The sequence below is a fragment of the Xiphophorus hellerii genome, chromosome 1 (genome assembly GCF_003331165.1).
Source record: "Xiphophorus hellerii strain 12219 chromosome 1, Xiphophorus_hellerii-4.1, whole genome shotgun sequence".
Classification (NCBI taxonomy): Eukaryota; Metazoa; Chordata; class Actinopteri; order Cyprinodontiformes; family Poeciliidae; genus Xiphophorus; species Xiphophorus hellerii.
The window spans coordinates 20,036,614-20,056,651 of NC_045672.1; the positions used below are offsets into that span (position 1 = coordinate 20,036,614).

The window sequence follows — 20,038 nt, forward strand, 5'->3', positions numbered from 1 at the left end:
CCACCCCCAACATGGACTATTCACACTCCTACCTTCTGGCACCCACCCCCAACATGGACTATTCACACTCCTACCTTCTGGCCTGACGGTCAACGGCCACATTTACAATTGAAGAAGAATGCTAATTTGAGCCATCAGAGTCGTCAGTTTGGATTCAGGGTCTTTTGGCACTGTTTCAGTAAGTCTGGGGAGAAATCGAAAACCTAGTACTCCTAGTGTTGACAGTCATTCTATTTGCAGAATGACATGATCTCACTAGTTGCTGCCTTTTTCACGAAGCGCCTCCTCACAGCTGCAGTTTCCAAGCCGAGCTTCCGCCTCACAGAGCACGCTTCCCGCGCTACTCCCCCAATCAGCTCCTGCAGACAAGCGACAGCATCAATTAGCAAACACGTGGCGTTCACACTCCAGTCCGGTAGGTGGCTGTAAATGCACCTTAAGTTGGGTTGCCATCCGCCAATAAAATAGAAAAGAGGAAGAAAGATGCAAACATCTGGTGAGTGCTCATCATATCAACTACTTCTCGGTGAAATTATAGTGAAAACGTTATTAAATAGAGAAATGTGATGACGTTCTGACGGCAGTGTCGGAAAGAGTAGGAGTTTCTTAAGAGTCAGAGGATCAATTTCAAAGCGGTAAATTGCGAAGTCAAATTTCTTTTCAGTCATGTTCGATGTACAGCATTTTTTTAACAACTGAAGGTAACACAAAGTTGATTGTGCTATACAATTGCACTATGTGCCTGGAAGATGCTACATAATCCTTTCCCTTTAATATTTATTATTTAAACTCAAGTTAAACAAATTCTTTAATTGGTAGGATATATTAGTTGATCTATTAATTAGTTTGTTGTTTACTATGGTGCCTACGGTAGCCAAAAGTTTACATGAAATAGTAAGAGTCGCACTACTTCAAAATATTTTTTGCTAAAGTAAAACTAAAAAGTATCCATCAAAGAAGTTACTTGAGTAAAGAAGTATTTGGTAAGCCTACTCAAGTATTAACTGGCCATTACACATTTGACAGTGAAAAATCTAAAGTTAATGTGAAAATTCTGTTATTTAAAGACTAAAAGTAAAAAATCGTTACAAACAACATGATTACAAAACAACAAATTAAGAATATATTGTTAAAATGATTAATTCGGATACCATTGGCACAGATTTGTGTTTTCATGCTGATTTAGTTTGTGACTTTTTTACATATTTAAGTCTAATAACATCATTATTTTGTTCTTGTTCAGTTCCTTTGATTTCCTGGAGAAAGCATCAAATTTGAAAGAGCTTTGTTGAAATGTCAAGCTAACGATCTAATCAAGGTAGATATTTTAGTTTCGGAGAAGCTTGTGTATTTTTTTTAATATATATAGAAATGAGTCAGTGGGAGTGAAAAAGCAGAAACTCAGATGCTAATTTACTATGTAGAGCTAACACTTCATTATAATTAATCATTAACAGAAATGCTGGAAAGTTCAGATGTACATTTTCTCTGGTATGTATAGATCTAAAGTGCTTTAATGAAACTCCTTTATTCTTTTACATAAGATATGTTGGAGTTACATTTGAATAGCTCCTGCTTCATTTGTGATAAACACAAATACTGAATCTCATTTTCTGGGAGAGCCATACCTCTCCCATTATCCCATTGTATGCATGTAGCTTTAGGTTTATTTTAAATGCAATGGACACTGAGACGGAACATAAAGGAAGAGAGGTGTTATTAAGAGTTAAAAAAGAACTTGGGAAATAAGAATAGAGGAGAGGAAGAAGGACAGAGAGAATACAAGAAAACATAATTGGAATCTGCTTTTACACCTAGAGAGAGGGAGAGAAAAAATAGTGAACAGAAAAACCATAGTGACAAAGAGCATATATAACTACAACAATGTCGCTATAAAGCATCCAATATGATTAATACAATGATTAAAATATTCTACAGAGTAATGTGACAATCCTATATGAAGCTGATCCATCATTAGTTGTCATTGACTCTCTATGTAAACATAAAGTGCTGTATAAAGTGTGAAGGATAATTTCTTCTATTTTTGTGTTCTGTTTCAGGTTATCAAACTAATATTAAGGTAAAAAAAAAAAGATAAGAAGACACGATGACTAAATACAAAAAGCTGGAATGAGCTCAGGATATATTTAGAAAACTAACCTGATGAGAAAATGTAATTGTCTGAAACCAAATCGAGTTTTTTACATAGATGGCCCCATGCCATATTTGTCGGATTCCCCTAAGTCAGTGACATTTGATAGTTTCTATCATGAACGGTCTGCTTTAGGTAAAGCTACAGCATCCAGCTAAATTTTAGTGCTCACTCTAAACAGGCCAGTCCAAAAACTTTGGAATTGCTATGATTTTTATTTTTATTTTGGAACTGTTCAGAGCTGGTGTAGAACGGATGATTGTCCTGTTTTATCAGGCTTTTGGAGATTAAGATCCCAAACTGATGATGGGGCAACATACTCTGGTAGAAAACAATTGTAAAAGCAACAACGCAGCCCCTGACCATTACACTACCGCCACCATGAAGTTAACATTTGTTTGATGGTCTGAAACAATTACAAACACAAAAAAGCAGAAAGAGAAGAAATCTGTTAGGGAGCAAACCTTTTTCACTCCACCGTATCTATCTGGCATGGTTAAAGGTGAGAGGTTCTGGCCCCTGTTGGCAGCAGCCTGGGGGCTCAATAACAGCCTTTACCTTCATCCCGGCCTGCTCTTGTTCCCTCACCACCGCCTGCGTGACTGTCCGTTCTCCCTGGCTGTGTTGTAAGGTCAGATGGAAGGTCGTCCACATGAGTCATCACTTGAGTCCGTGAGGTAAGAGCAGACCATGACAACACTGGTATATATATATATATTTTTTTGCATCAACCTATGAAAGGACCTTGTTGTTCATCTTGGTGAAGGGTAAGTATTTCAGAAGTCTCACAAGGTTTAGTTGCTTTTTAAAATGCACACTATGGATTTTTTGCATCTTTCTACTGTCTGTGTTAGAGAATTAGAAAGCATCAATGAAACAATAAATCTGTTGTTGTTTCCTTTATGTGATAACATGTTTGTAATTACTGTTAGGTTTTCTGTTATTCAAAACCTGATTCACACTACTTCTGTTACTTAGAGAGACAAAAGAAATGGATATACTACCCATATCTATACTTTTATGTAGCCATCTATCTAACCAGATGCATCAGTACAGATTTATGTCAGAAACTGCACAGAGGAAGAATAAAAGATGAAAAGATGCTGTAAAAAATGTCACTAGAGCCAGTATATAAAATTTAAAATACTCGAAGCCATTGTGCTTGTCAAATCCTATAATGCCTAACTAAATTCCACTTACCGCAGCACTGTAAAAATATAACAGCCCCAGAAGACTGCGCCTAACGTGCTGACAGGCTTAGATCTGTGTGTGTGTAACTCATTTGTTTGTCTGAAGTGAAATATGATTTACCTATTGGCCTGTGGCGTTGATGCGTGTTTCATTCCCCACAGCACTCCGAGACCAGATTCCTGTTTGGCTCGTGTGACGTCTCGCAGCTTTAATGCCACTTTGTAAACACGGAACATGGCCTGTGGATTCAGAGGTATGATAAACAGCCTGTTGTCTGCTATAACAGTGTGCATTTGTTTTGATCTTTTTTTGGAAGCAACTGACCTAGCTCTTAAAAAAGATCCAGGGAGCAGACTACCCAGGCTTGTGGCTGCTCAACAAAACGAACGCCTGCCGTATTGCTCAGGCTTATGCTCCATTCTGTGTTTTCAGTTAGAACAGAATAAGGGCTTTTTGTGACACCAGGCCTCCCATTGGCTTGTGTATGAGGATGTCACTTAGTCTGAGAGACGCGTATGTATCTGACACAGCCGGGTGCCTCCACTCTTGCCTGATGACTGTTTTGACAGCTCAGTAATAGCCTACGCTGACAGTCAAAGCATCCCTCCACAAGTGAAGGCAATTCAACTTGTGCTATTCAGGATAAAACTCCCCTTTCACAGTAATTAGATTCTTGACTAAGATGATTTTGAATCCCTGGGAACCCAGCCGAACTAGGAAAAAACAATTAATCTGGGAAGGGAAGTGTATACCTTAATTGAAGCCTGATGGAGTGTTTTGCTTAGGAGAAGGGCATCTTTTCAAACATCAAGGGCTGTTTCATTTACATCTGGGTAATTTGTTAGAGTGACTCTGGATAATTTGCAGAAGGCAGGCAGACTGAGCCATGTAGGCTTTGTGTGTAGGCTGGAAATTAGTTCTCAGTTTAATGGCGTGATTATTGGGAAGGCATGTTGTGCAATTGTTAGCATGAAACAGGACTTAAGGGAACGGTCTTAATTATAGCCAACTAAATATGTCCGTCTTCCTCTGAACTAAATTTGAACATGCACAGCTCCTAAATGAAGGCATTATGTTTTATCATACCATGGAAATAAATCAAATCTATCTTAACATGCATGTTGTGTGCAGGGTTTTCATACCCTATGACCTGTTTCACATTTTGTCATGTTAAATGTTATTGACACACATAAAACAGGATATAATTCTGGAGTAGGAGTGAAGCGATAAATGAATTGCAAAAAATATCTAAAACTGTGGCATGCACTTGCCTTTAAACCCCAAAGAAAACCAGTTGCTTACAAAATTCAGGTAATTAGTAAATAGAGTCAATCTATGACAATTTGTAGTACATCTGTTCTGAGAAGGTCTCAGGTTTGCTAAAGAACGTAAGTGAACGAGGAGCATAAGGAAGGTTTAAAATAGGGTTTATAAAGAAACATAATTGACCCATCATTTAAAAAAAGAACAACCACAACCTCACCAAAACTGACAAAGTGTAGATCTCAAGTCACTCAGAGCCATTTGAACATTTGAAAGTGGATTTAAAGCAATGCTTGCCATGACTGACACTGATATTTTTTGCAAAGAAAAATAGACAAATTGCAATCCCAGATAAGGACATGTGCAAATGACCTGCAACTGAAATTGCGTAGTTGGCTCTACAAAATATCGCCAAGGGCAGGCAGAAAACCAAAGCGTGCGATTCCTTTCAACTTTTTTGTTTTTAATTTTGCAAAGCATGGATTGTTCCAGTTTTCATTTTATAATACAATTATGCAACATTTTATGTATCACATGAAATGCAAAAAAAGTACATTAAAGTATGTGGTTGGAATGCGATCACATGTAGTAACAGTACAAGCTGCACAAACATTCTTGCACTTGCATGACATTCTTTTCTGTATCTGCTTCCTGAAATCTTATATTCCCGTTGTCTTACATAAACGTGGTCCGCTGATAATCCTTTGACCTTTGAAATGTTCACATCGAGTCATCTGTGTTTTTGCTTTTCATCAAATCACATCAGAAACCATAAATCCAACCTCCAGCTGTGTGCATGTCAGAGAACAGAACCAGATTAGAGGGATTTTTAAAATACAGGAATTAAAGCTTCTGATTGTGTGTTCTCATGTTATTCTGCTAAAGCCAAACCCCGAGTCATCACATCAGTTTGTGTCTCTATTGCACTGGCTATGAAAACCAAAAAAGGCGGTCATGATGTTGCATCACGCTAGCACAAAGCAGTATGTTGTGTAATCATTGTTGAGGGATTTAAATGTTGCTTCCCATTCTGAAAAAAAAAAAATGGAAACAAGAAAGTACAATGCAGTGCTCTCCTCATCTGACAGATTTTGACTTAATCCCTAAGAGTTTCTGAGACTCAGTGAGAGCCACTCTGTTCCAGTTTCATCCACTGTTTCATTATAGATTACCATTTTTGTGCTTGAGTTTGTGTTCAACGTGCCTGCTCAAAGAGCATGTTTTTCTTTGTGAGATGCACAGATACAGACAGCACCTCTTAGACTTTACATGAAGGATTACATCTAATTCCCTTCAACCTTCTGCAGCCCACTCTGTGTTTGCATCAAGATTAAAATACAAACTCAATGAAATATGGCAGCATGGGTGTGGACAAATTGATTACTTTTATTTAAGGGTTGTTGTTTTCTATAGTCTTTCATGCTCAATCAGCCTTACTCTCTTCAGTCTTTTACAAGAATAACACAATATTTTTTCCTTATCCCACATGCTCGTGTGCCTTCATGAAAGTATATACAAGCCCATCCTCTGCTGCTTTAATCTCTGTCGTTGTAGTGCCTAATTTTGTCATTTCAAGCGTGTTGAGATCAATTACATACAAAAAGACCCCATACATACAAATAACAAAAAAAGCCATACAAAGTAATGCCTCCCGCTGGCTATGCGTCAGAGCTACTTGAAGAATTTGTCACTTCAGTTCAAATTTAGTGCTCATGTTTGTTCCTCTGAGCTCAAAGTGCTCGGCTGTGCATGATCAAAGACTTGCCGTCTTTGAAGAGCAGCCTAGACGCTGCTTGGTTTTTGTTTGTCGAGACTCCTTATTTCTCTGTTTCACCATTTGTCAGATAAGCAGAGTGCAGATGGAGATTTTTAGGGTTGTTTTCTGGCAGATTAATGCAACAGGTTTGAATGTGATATGTATATGCATGATGGATTATTCCGGGGGGAACCTCTGTTTTCTAATAGATAAGCCATGGAAGTGAAGATGATATTTAGACCTTAATTAGGTGCTAAATCCTTTATTAGGGAAATGGGAAAGTTTTCAGGACAGACTGATTCATAGACCTACATGCAGCTATTTACATTTCTCAAACTTTTATGTTTTTTTTTTTTTTTGGCATTGCAACCATAAACTTTGTTTTTATTTTTTAATTTTATGTGGTAAACCAACACTAAGCAGTCCGCAGATGTCAAGTGGAAGGTAATCTATAAAATGTCTTGTCAGATAAGCCCCCTTGACTCTCAGACTCCTAAATACAATTCATTGCAAGCAGCTATCTTTGAAAGGCCCCAATTAGAAAATAAAACTTAAAGCTACATTAAAAAGGAGTAATTGCAGTGGTTCTTTGAAGGCATTAAGCGTTTATTAGAGAATGTTAGTGTATTTGGCACTCAGGAGTCAGCTGAGTGCCAAATACCTTTTTCCTTCCACTACACCTCACCTCTTTGTGTTGGTCTAGCATGTAAAATTCCAGGAAAATACATTGAAGTTTGTAGCTGTAATGTGACAAAATGTGAACAAAAATCAAGAGTGTAAGTACTTTTCCCAGGCATTGTACAATAATCAATCAAAGCTGCAGCTGATCAACAAATCAACATTTTGTTTTTCTTTCCAAACCTACACTCATGCAGTTCACACAATCACTCAGCTAGAACATATTGAGGGAGTTTTAATTCACACTAAATACTTTATGTGAGAAGTGAGTCAGATTTAGTCTGATCCTACAAGAAATACCCCTCATACAGCTGTGGCTGGGTGAAAAAAATAAGTTATTAGCTGAATTGTAGGACTGATAAAAGATCTACAGTGAGGGCAATAAACCATTGCTGAAACTTTTATTCAACTACCTGGTCATGAGACAAAAAAGAGATGAAGATGAAAAAGAGACATTAGAGCTTGTTTTTCCTTACTGCATTTACACTCAGATGACATCTCAACTCTTCCAAACAATACGATCAACCAAATCTCTGTTTCTACTGACAAACTAACCAAAGAACATGGCCTCTCCTCAGCTTTGAGGTATCCATTCTATCCTTTCTTCGCCCATTGGATGCTCCAGGAAGGCCACATGCTTCAAGGTGTCAGTGTTGGGTTGTTCTCTTGTAAAAGATGAGAAAATGCACGACAAGGTGCCTTGGTTGGAGTGCGCTGGAGGCTGTTTGCAGAAGCTGCAGCGACATGGAGTCAGGAAGAGGTACGTGAGGATGAGGGCCAAAGTCACCATGCAGCCTAGCAGGGTTGTGTAACCAGTGTTGAACGGCTCTGCTGTTGGCAACAGCACGGTCACATTCACCTCACGTGTTGCATTCAATGCCTGTTTGATGTCCACAGCGGTGCAAAGATACACACCCGAGTCATTGATCGTGGTTGCGTGTATCTCCAAGGTGCCATCGGGAAGCATGCTAATAAGTGTGTCATTCATGCTGCTTTGGGTGATGAAGCCCTTATTTGGGGAAAGCCATGTAAATGAGAGGTTTGTGCTGCTAAGGGATGTTTGGCAGTCCAGACTCACCCTGTTGCCCTCGAAGACCACCACGTCGGAGAGGAGAACCGTCACAGGCTGCATGATGGATTTTTCTACAGTGCAGTTCCGGAAGAAACGCTTGTCACGAAAGAACCGGATGGATCTACGAGGGTCCCCATTAACGTTGCAGGTGTGCTCATCCGTAAAGTCTTTGATCGAGTTATATTCACTCAGGTTCCAGTGCCAAAACATGGCATACATGGAGCAGTCACAGATAAGCGAGTTGTTGTGAGTGTACAGCCCCTGCTGCACCAACTGTGGCAAAGCTTTCACATCCTCCCACGGCAGACTCGACATCCGGTTGGATGACAGGTCCAGCATAGCCAGAAAAGGGTGAGTGTGATCCTGGATGGAGAAAAAGGGGAAGTGTGTGATCTGGTTGAAGCTGAAGTAAACCTTTTTCAAGCTGCTCAGACCGCTCAGTGAGCTGCCCTCCACTAGTGTGATCCTATTGTTAAAGAGACGGAGCTCCTCCAGCCTCCATAGCCCATGGAAGTAGTGTTGCTCCACCATCTGAAGCCTGTTGGAGGACAAGTCCAGCAGTCTGAGGCCAGACACATTACGAAACAAGTTATGACTCAATGTACGGATTTCATTGTGGGCCATCCAGAGCTTTTCTAGTCTGGGCGTCTTGGTTAAGGTGTCCGGATCCAGCCAGGTGATGTGGTTGTGGCTGAAGTCAAGGTTGGCGGGAAAGGAGGGCAGGGATTGAGGGAGTTTGTGCAGACCAACAGAGCTACATCTCACTGTGTCAGACATGCAGAGGCATTTAGAAGGACAGGTCTGCTCAGAGCTGTGGAGGACGCAGAACAGCAGGAGGAGAAGGACTTGAAAGTGTTCAGAGGTCATGATTCAGGGAGTCAGATCCTTTAAATTCTTGAATCCCCTCTGGCTCCGTCTGGCTAGATGATAATCAGGTGAAAAAAAAGGCAAGAATATTAGACATTTGCTATTTCATTTGAAAGCTATGACATTTTAGCAGAGATATGGGAAAACTACCTCTTCTACTAACTCAAATGACAGGTGAGGAAAAGAGACAATTTCTCCCTAAAAAAGTACTTTGCATGACAGTAGGATCGCCTTAGGCTATTTTTTTATGAAGGCATTTTTTAAGCAATCACAGACTCCGAGTATATATAAATTTATCTGTTAATAAGTACTTTATTTAGGTTTTCAATACTTGGTCATAAAAATGAAGCTCACATTTTATCCAAAGCTTTAGGGAATTTCAGTAGGATTATTTTCTTTGAAGTTAAAAATACACCTGGCTAGCTTTGAGGAGAAATTTGCCCTTTTTTGTCTTTGATAAGTGACTCAAATGATTAATCATCAAACCACCCCTTTATTCATTACTTTTCACTGAATAAATCCATATGATTTTTTTTCTCAATAAAATTAAACTACAGAAATATACATATTTGTGGAACTCCTTGTTAATTTTGTAAAAAGCCTTACAAAAAATCTACATGATATTGCAGTAGCATAATTCTCACCCTGAATACTTTAGGAAAACCCAGCCTTTAGTCTGATATTCAACTATTCCTGATTACCTATTGTTTAGACTCTATTTAGTCTTCCAGTAAGTCATGACTCTTTTCTGTCCAGTAGTATTCATTTCTGCAGCCACTGGCCGCAGTGTTGGACAAGGAGCCTTTTACATCGCATCCCCACCTCTTCATGGTTCAATGTTTGCCGATTTACTTATTCGCAGATTTATCTGTGGAATGTGACTCAAAATTATTAATGGAAAACTCACCTATTCACAGATGTCTTAGTAGAGCATATCTAAAATATTTTTTGGGGAAAAATCAGCTTGGCAAGCTGAAATACCAAGGTGCAATTCTACATGACGTTTCTGGCTGTTTGCAAACCAGGCAATCCATGTGCTCTATGTATGGATTGCCATAGTGATTGACTCTACTCCCTATGGCAGAAATAAGGAAGACTGTACATATTAGCTTCTTTGGTAGTGCAAAGACATTATCCACTTTGTGTATCAATGCATACTAAGTAAAGTATTTATGTTGCCACTTTGAATGGAAAGGGAGATAAAAAAAAGTTTGCTTTTTGAGAACTGAACCAACAAATTCCGTCTTGTGTTCATCAGGTCTCAAACATCCTTTAGACATAATCTACATGCTGACCATTTGTTCAGGCAGCATCCCAAGAAAAAAAGTCTCTTTGTGTTTAGCTGAAAGTAAATGTTTGTTGTTCAGATGAGGCTACGATTAGACTTTTCTGCAACAAGCATTCATAATTTGTCTTGTGTGAAACAAAGGATGAATATGTTTCAAAGGATCTTATGCATTAAGTAAGTTGGAGAATCTCTGATTTGTTGGAACTGGATCTTTTCTGAAGGACTTTGGTGTTTTGTCATGGTACATAGCATTATGAACTCAACCAGAAAACTAAAAATTGGGTCTTTAAGATAAGAATGATCCAAAACATGTGACAATGTCCAGACACTAAATCAAGCTTCTCCCATAAAATGAGACACAGAGAACAGAGATGCCCCCAGACTTTGGAGAGTCTAGACCCCTGCTGTTAAACTCCAGCTGTGTCCTGCAGCTTTTAGATGTCTCTCTGTTTCTGCACTTATGAAGCAAATAATTAGGTTATAATAAGTACAACTTGAGGAGTTAATTCAACCATTTTATTTGAGTTTGCTAGAGCTCTGAAACATGTAAACATGTTGCAGGACATTAGCCATCGCAGACTGAAATTTGATACGGTAAATAATTCCTCTCTCTGTATTCTGAAACCTTGTGCAACATTATAGGAGAACACTTAGTGATTTTTTATTAGCAATGGGTTTTTGTGGGATTTTTCCCACTGACCAAATGTACTCAAATTACAGGCTAGGTTGTTCCAATAGTGTAAGAGTAAGAGCTATGAAAGGGTTTTACTAGGGTGGCAAATACATTTGTCTGTAACTGTAAAGGAAGGTTTGACGTTAACATATGTAAAAGAATATTGACTGGCGTTACTGTCAGGTCTAAATACCTATTAGAGACAATTTAAACAAATACAGGAAAGACAAGAGAGTTAGATTCTTTGTTTCTCGCGAGGAGAGCAGACAGAGAGATGCTTCCAGTTACAAATCTCCAACTACTCTGGAAACACATCTCCCGCTCCCCTATTTTATTGATTTTAGGAACCCTGCCACACGGGGCGCTGCAACTCTATGGGGTGGGGTCAAAGCATGGTTGCAGCGCTAATGACATTCACTAATCTAGACACATGTTATCTATACTCTAAATCTTTCTTTCTCCAGGCACGGCGTCGAATAAGACACGTTGCATAGCTTCAAAGGAACGGCTTTGTATCACAAAGAAGCACAGAGCAGAGTTTATTGTCAGGCATGTAAAACTCTGCTGGGAGCAATTAACACCTCTGTCTTGTAGGAAGTCCTGCAGGGCAACAGCTGCTGAGAGTAGCTGTCACCCCTATTTCCCAGGGAAGTCTCAGGATAGAATCAAAGTTATTTAACACACAGAAACATTATCTAAATGTAACTACAAGGCTACATGATACAACAAATATTTGATAATTACTAATACAATTTACCTAACAGTTACCTTCTGCAGTCCTTTCTTCTCATTTGCAAGCAAATAAATTGAAGCTCAGACAACTTTCCCTATGCAAACAGTATGTTTGGATGCAGAGGTCAAAGGGTAAAAAGTTCCAAATGAGTGAGTATTTTGACTCACTCGTTTGATTCAATTCTTTTCTCCAAAACATGAAAGAAGGAAACCAGAATCCCAAATCCCAAAATAAATCGCCTAACAGCACTAACCTCCAACTTTCAAGTTTTTTTCTTTTTTCTTCTTCTCAGTCTCCTTTTTCAAACTTGTATCCCATTAATGAAGACGCACAACACTGCAGCTTAATCCCTATCTCCTTCTTGGATCCTCTGCTCAGACTTCGCGCCGCTCAGGGGATAATGTTCTTCCCTCTCGCTTTCTCTGCAACCAAGTTTAGGGTCTCCCTCCCGACTTTCTCTTCATCCTGAATAGGAGTGCCAGTCGACAAACATCCTGTGGTGCTTTGCAGTGTTTTACAAACAGCACCACGCTCACTTAATCTCCCACAATCCCTCCTCTTTTCCTCTCTGTCATTTAGAGTCTTCCCCTCTCATCATTAAGTAATGATGCCAGTGGTTGCCCTTCTCTGAGGCTCTTTTTTTCCTTTCTATTATATTATTTTCCATTAGATTTTTCAGTGTTTTGCTTACAGTAGCTTAATAGAGCCCAGGAGTTTTTCTCATGAATTTTAGATGAGTTATCCTGGTAACCTTTCACCAGTGCTCTCTAGGGGGCAGAAATTTAGTGTGTGACTCTCACTCTGTTGGTTTTCTCCTAAATGTCTGAGTTACGGGACAGCTCTATGACTGCAGAGTAAACTCTAGTGCATTTTTCCCTGTTTTTGTGGTCCTGAAAGCGTAAATCCTTCCTTCCCTCTTTCCACGCACACCCAGACATGCTCCCCAGTATCTTCTGCACCACATCCCTGTTTCTATCCCCCCTTTCTGGGTCGCCAACATTCCTCTTTTTCCATAGCTGTGGATTTTCACTGGATCTATGCTGTCTGTGCTGCTTGGTCATGGTGGTCCTGACAGCTCTGATTTCTGTCACAGCAAATTAGCTTTGCCTCCCAGCATCCACCTCCTCACCACCAGCGCTAGCCCTCCACCTCCCTTCTTCATGAGTGCCCGCGGCTCCAACTGACTCCCACTGACTCCCACTCACTCATTCAGAAGGAGAATTGGGATCTCCTGGATGGGGTTCACTTCTCTGGAGGTGGACCCGGGTTATGGAGGCAAATGCAGGAACCACGAAAATGCTAGATCTAAGCCTTCAGTCAGATTTCTGTTTGGAGAGAAAAAAAAAGTCCCTGTTTAGTGTTGGAGAAAGGATTAACAGTTTTTTAAAAAAAAAAGCAACATTTGGATGCATTTGTGTTTAAAGCAATGCACATGTTTTGGCATTGTGGCATTACACACAATCTTGTCCCCAGGCTAGTCATCAGCTTTGCAACAACATGTAAGATATTCACCCACACAAGTGCATTCGAGACATGTTAAAAAGGCTTTTTTTTTTTAAAAACAGGCATTACTGGTGGGTGTTGTGGTTACGTGGGAGTATAATGTGGTTTTGACTTTTTTCCAAATTAGTTTCTGTTTCTTTTTACCAAACCTTTTTCTGGATATCTCTTAAAATATTTATGTTTCATTTATTGTTTGCAACCATTACGTAACTGTGGTGTTTGTTGAATAGATTGCTCCAGTAAGCTGTGAGTGTGTTTCTCTGTATGCAACTGGGTCACATAAACCCTTTAAAGCAGAATGTTTATCTGTAGAAGCTTGTAATGATTCATGCTTCTGCATATTATGCTTTTAGAACGGGTCTATAATCATGCCAGGGAAACATCAATAATTGTATTTGTATGCAGCTTTCAAAGGGAAACATCTTCTGTTCTCACACAGCTTGGAGTGCTAATGTTGACACAATGCTTCTCCACCTTATTGTTTTCGGTATTGGCTGAAAGGACGTTCTTTTTGCATTTAATTGTGACTCAATGTGTTCAAAGATCAATCTAATCACAACTTTATGAAGAAGTATTTATGTTTTTGTGTGTTCTTTAGTCAGTTGTAGCTCTTATTTTTGTTAATCGCCTGTAGTAATCTTGCAAAGTGTGTTTGATTGGAATTTTACGTCATAGTCCAACAAAAAAGTTCACATAATTGTGAGGTGGAAAGATAATGATTTGTGATTTTCAGCTTTTTTGCCAATAACAAAGGTAAAACATGTGCAGTGTGTTCATATTCAGCCCCTTTAAGTAAAAATCAGATGGATAATCTCTCGATGAGGTTACTGCTGAGATATTAAGATTGTAGCTGAAATAAAGTACCATGATAAATATGCATACATACAGACATACATAGTATGTATTGTATACACATGTACAAATACATTAAAACAAATAAACAGACAAAAACAGTAATAATTTATTGCACAGTAATCTGCTATGGCACAGATATGTTCTGGTTTTAATAGACTAAGTGCATATTGCTCTAATGCTCTCTGCTGTATCCTCTATCCCTCTAATGCGTTTGTTGCCCCTCCTCTTGTTTATGAGGAGTTGAAACGTTTGACAGCATGGGAGACAAATGAGTTTTCAAGTCTGTTAGTCCTGATGTGGGGAAAAACAACTTGTTGCTGAACCGGCTTTTGTGTTCACTGATAACATTATATAGAGGAGGTGCCAATTTCTATAGCTCTATTTACAGCTGCAAAGGCCTATTGTAATTGTACTGTTTCTTTTTCTTTTTTTTCTCGGCACAAATTAATTGGCTTTTTAGGGGGTTTATCATATTCAAAAACTCACTAAACTTTGCGGATGTGTCAAGCCTGTATGTAATTTACGTGTTTTAAGGTCGCAAAAGAAACGGCTCAACAGCACCACTTGGAAATTTTCAAAATACCCTCTGCTATGACTTTACTTCACCGTAGAGGCATGAAATTTGGTACACTTGTAGAGCTCCCCAAGATGTACAATTAATGTCATAGTGCAAGTCAAACAGGAAGTCGGCCATTTTGGATTGAAATTCCCATTTTGACCCCATTTTGGCCGTTTGCAGCCTTCGCATTTTATCGAACTCCTCCTAGGGATTTTGATCGATCAGCTTCAAACTTGGTCAGATTGTTCATAAAGGGTGGCCGATTAAAAGTTATCAAGTGGTGAGTTTTTGTGCATGCTGAAGGGGCATTACCAGGGGTCAAAGTTCGCCTACTCACCATAAAACACAGAATTGTTATATCTCCTACACAAAAACTCAGAAGCACCAAACTTTTAGTGCTTGATCATCATCGGGTGTCCTACAATACCCAATGGTCAAATAATGACATCACTTAAGCCATGCCCCCTGAGAACAGGAAGTGTCGTGTTTTACTGTGAACTGTCGCTATCTGACCTCCTTGACCTAATCAAAGAGGTCTTAGACCTTTTTGATTAGGTCATCTGTCTCTGTGTCCAGAGCCAGATGACATGTTAGTGTGATGTAGATTCCAACACTGACCAGTTTCGATGGAGCAGGTAGGCGTGGCGAAGTGACCTGTAACGCCATTGCCATATGTTTGGATCTAAATTCCACAGTTTCAAACTGAGCTGCACCAAACTCACTGGGATGGACCCTTATCCACTCACGGACAGGAATCCATAACAATCGTTGGTGGGCGTGGCCTAATTTCTCTACAGTGCCCCCGAGAATATTTTAAATGATCAGCCCCAAGCAATGCTTCAACCCACAATTATGAAACTTGGTACACATATGTGTCTTGTCAGGACTTACAAAAAAGTATCGTGGAGCCATGGTCCAAACCCAACAGGAAGTCGGCCATTTTTGATCAAAGCTGCCATTTCCTCTTTTTTGTAGACGCCACATCTGATTGAACTCGTCCTACAGCTTTTGAGATACAGACTTCAGAATCACTCAGCATACTCTTGAGACATTGAAGGTCAAAAGTTATCATAGGATTTTTCGTACATCAAAGCATGTAAGCGTGGATTAGTGTCAAAGTCCGACTGTTCGCCATAAAACATCATTGTGCAATAACTGCCTTATACAGTTACAGCTGCATCAGACTTTCTATGTCTCATTACAAACCAGCCTTCATCACATTTACATGGTCAATTGATGACATCACCTTAGGCCTGCCCCCCTCCAACAGGAAGTCACCTGTTTTTTTCCTACTGGATGTCTTACTTTTACTCTGTGATTCATATGAGTTTAATCCTGTGCTAACTGACATGGCATGATGATGAACTCTGTCGATGCTGGCTGCTGCCTGAACCATGTGGGCGTGGCAGAATGGCGAATTTCAATCCCTCGCCACATGCCTATGGTCATCTCTAAATCACACAGGCATCATCCGATTTGCACCAAACTGGATATGTATGACCTTTGTTCACCTCTAAAGATCCCAATATCATTGAATTGTAATTTGACTCCATTGCGCCCCGTAGGTTATTCCATCACCTATCTCTCCTCACCACAACAGCCGATCTGCACCAGAGTTTTGGTGCATCATCAAGAGCACTGCTGATCACATCAGTGTGTATCGCCTAGCGGACAGGTGCGGGAACTGGGTGAGAGCATCTGCAGTGGCGGGCGGCGGTGCTGGAACCCTTGTGGTCGCCATGAGGCCGGAGCGGCGCTGAGCTGCGAGCGCCGTACGACGCCGCTTGCAGCTTTAATTGGCTTTATTGCGCTTAAAATGGTCAATATTTTTTCCTCATCGGCTGTTATTATATAAAAAAATGTAAATTATGGCTCATTTCCCTATCTCCTCACAATTATCCACTACTTTGTTTTGGTTTATCACAACAAATCCTAATAAGATGTATTGAAGTCTGTGGTTGCAGAGGAACACAATATGGAACAGTTCAAAGAGCTTAAAGGATTTTGCAAGGCATTGTGTATTCTGTCTGAATAAGGTTTGCTTGGATTGTAGCATCAACAGATCCTTCCTCCTCTTTCATTCGTGGATTGTTCTGCAGATCTTTTGCAAGGCCCTGTTTGCTTCTGCGTCTTCCTGCCTATGTGTGTGTTGATGGGCTCTGTGGTGTAACTCCAGCCTGCTGTTGTGAAAAATCCCTAATCTAATCAGTATCTTTGCATCAAGCAGCTTCGCAAATCCGGCCTTCCTCATATATTTGATTAGACTCAGTGTATGCAGAACAGTCCTAGTCAGTCAGGTTCAGAGTGGACTTCCAAGCTTAAATCCTGACCTCGCTGCATCCCGCCTCCAGCAGAAAGCGATTTTCTTTTAACCATCTGCTGCAGAAGAGGGAGAGAGGTTGGAAAGAAAATATAGTCTGTAGCACAGGGAAATGCTTGCTCTTATCTTGCCCTTGAGAAATGGCAAAGCACACAGTCAATTCTATAAACTTTTACGCTCTTAGACACACAGAGTACTTTTGTAGAACAAAATCATGCAGAGATTTACTATGTTATGTTTATTTGTTTGAAAGTACTGTTTACAATTTAGAAGACAAGCTTTTCCTTTCACCTTTTATTTTTACTGGCAAATGACATGACGGGGAGGTGTCAGAAAAAAAAAATTGGCAAACACTATGAGATAAAACACAAAAAACTGAGAAAACATATCTTTAGGAGGAAAAAAATGTGCAAATATATCAAAGCAATATTATTTTAGGAACTAACTTCAGAAATGTTAGCTGAGAAATATGTGGAAAATAAACATCTTTGGTCATTTCTGATACAATTTTTGTAACTTCACAGCAGCTTTGCAGCCCCTGGAGGTGTGACATCACCACAACCGTTCTCTGCCCATTGTGAACCTTTGAACCTGATCATGTGCACATTTGTTAAGCTCTTATTCTTTTTCTCTTTCTACAGTGTTTTGTCAGCAGGGCTTGCAGCCAGAGTTTAAAATATGAATGAGTCAGTGTCTGGATAAAGATTCACTCAGCTTAGTTGTTTTTCTCTTCCTTCCCTCAGTCAATTTTCAGTCTGGATGAGCTTTTGTTCTAAAAAAAAAAAAAAGAGAGTTTCAAGCAGAATGTGAATGTTTGCTTGTCACAAATCACTGCTCAGTAGCACCACATGCTCTGCATTCATGTTGATTGCATTGCACTATCTGAGAAAATCCAACCCTCAAACCCCCAAATCCTGGATGGATTTTGGTCTGTATATGTTGCATAATATTTGTGGCACACAATGCACTCTAGACTGACACACAATATGATTCCATCTCCAGGTTCTCTACTCAAGCCCAGCTCATGAATGTGCTGCTTAGTACAGTAAATGAGAAGAGACAACCACACCATCTAGTGGTTTAAGGCTCCATTTGAATCATTATGATTTAGTGAGCTCTTTTATTCCAAATATTGCAACAATTAAACACTAGGTGTAAAGAGCAGAGCTAACCGACACACTAAATTAATACATAGCAGCAAGATTTAATAACTGAAAGAGCTTGCAAAACAATATCAAACACATGGATTCAAAATCAAAGTTTAGACCCAATGGCAGTATGAATATGAAATAGCCCTGTGACTAGTGGAGTCTTTTTTCCCCTCTGCAATAGCTACAATACTGTGTAAAAGTCTTACATGATCATCTTCTTACATTTTACATCATGTCTTAATTCTTTGTACTTGGTTTCCAAAGGAGTCAAGTTTTCTTTCTGCCATCCATTTCTCACACTTTGGTAATCTTAGGGAGTTACTTAGGGATGAATAGCGACTATCTGCAGCCCTTAATGACTGAGAGGAACAGTACATCCTGAACAAGTTGCCAATCACAGGGAATTAAAGTGATACACACAACAGAAAGCAAAGACAAAGCCATCCAAGCACTTATTCACACATAAAGTTAGTATTGCAGAGGCTAGTAAACTTAATATTAATCTGTGGGTTTAAATGGTGGAAGTAATAATTACCTCACAGTAAAGGTTTGTAACAGCTTAGTAACAACTGATTAATAACTTGGTAATAGAAAGATAACAATGTACTAATATTTTTTAAGTAATACAATACTGGGAATGTAATGAACTGGCAGAAATGGGTTGTAATGTTATGTTAGCTACTGAGTAACAGCTTTTAAAAATATGGTAGTACAATGAAGTTATAGCTTGTTAGCAGAAAGTCTGAAAATCTTGTAACATCTAAATACCAAAATAGCAACTGGCATTAACAGCAAACAATAAAGAAAAAAATACATACACTCAGAAGTTAACAAAATATAAAACTATACCAAACACTATCAGATAACTTAAAGATACCAATTACACGACTCCAGAACTGGTGCTTTTTAAGGACCTGCTTCACTTTAAATCTGAAGTGAGGTCAATCAGATATCAGTTTTAGGTCAACATGTGACCCCTCGTACAGAGAGAGCTTTTTATCACTGAGAGATTTGACTCAAAGCCATCTTACAATTCTCCTTAGATACATCACAAGTCACTGATTCTGTAGGTTCAAGAGGAGCCACGAGATGAATGAGCACTCTAGCCATAAATAACCTTACCATGTTAGCATTAAAATCAGTCTGAGATGTAAAACTTAATTACATTTTCAAATAGAAATATATTTTAAATCCTTATAATGTCACCAGATCAGCTGTTATAGGTAGTTGTAGGTACTTGTTTAGATAATTTCTTAATATTGTGTAAGTAACACAAATTATTTTTGTGTAATCGACACTTAGTAACAGGATGTATGACATCAATGTTCCAAAAGTAAAATTTGTGTCACACATGGATAATGGGGGACTAAGCTTACTGATATTACAGCAGCTATTCGGTTGCTAATGTTTTTTATAATAAACATTACAATGTACATTTTAGAAAAATTTAACATGAAAGTAGCAAGAACCAAATGATAAAGATGCAGTTCTTGATATTTTTTTTTCTTTTCTTCAAATTTGAAGCCAACATTCTTCATCTTTGTGACTCAGAGCAATTTATAACCATATATTGACACAATTGGGAAATGTATTGATGTATCATGCAACAATTCTCTGTCAGGTAAATGTTAGCAGAGTTTCAGATTTTACCATCAAACTACCTCAGCCCTCAAACTATTAATCAATTAGTTATTGCTGTAGTTCTGTGTTATTACCAAAGTATTGACGGTTATTAAGTTGTTGATGGAAGCATGTTGCAAAGATGATTTATTACAAAATAATTTGGGTGAATTTTCTGAAAAAGACCAAAGGTGACGGCTGGAACATAATGTTCATAACATAATTATACACTGTTCATCTGCTGCAGATTGCTTTTCTAGACCCACTCATGCTTCTTTTGTTTTCCATCCACATTCCACTACTTGTTTCTTGCCAGATACAAGGTCGAAGTGATAGAGCTATAGAAATGGAGATAAA

The 20,038-nt window shown here is 39.1% G+C and overlaps 1 protein-coding gene and 1 long non-coding RNA gene across 2 annotated transcripts; one reads left to right on the forward strand and one right to left on the reverse strand.

Annotated features, from left to right (window-relative positions):
• The first annotated feature begins 54 nt into the window (after positions 1-54).
• On the forward strand, positions 55-17,585 carry LOC116717151 (uncharacterized). The gene is made up of 3 exons (XR_004338700.1): positions 55-217; positions 1,041-1,045; positions 17,575-17,585. It is a non-coding gene; the product is annotated as an uncharacterized LOC116717151 (long non-coding RNA).
• Positions 7,483-12,205, reverse strand: LOC116717145 (amphoterin-induced protein 3). The gene is made up of 2 exons (XM_032558289.1): positions 11,927-12,205; positions 7,483-9,032 (listed from the first exon to the last, which is right to left on the reverse strand). Exon 2 carries the CDS (start codon positions 8,977-8,979, stop codon positions 7,615-7,617), a length of 1,365 nt encoding a protein of 454 aa, XP_032414180.1. The 5' UTR covers positions 8,980-9,032; positions 11,927-12,205; the 3' UTR covers positions 7,483-7,614.
• Positions 17,586-20,038: the final 2,453 nt, after the last annotated feature.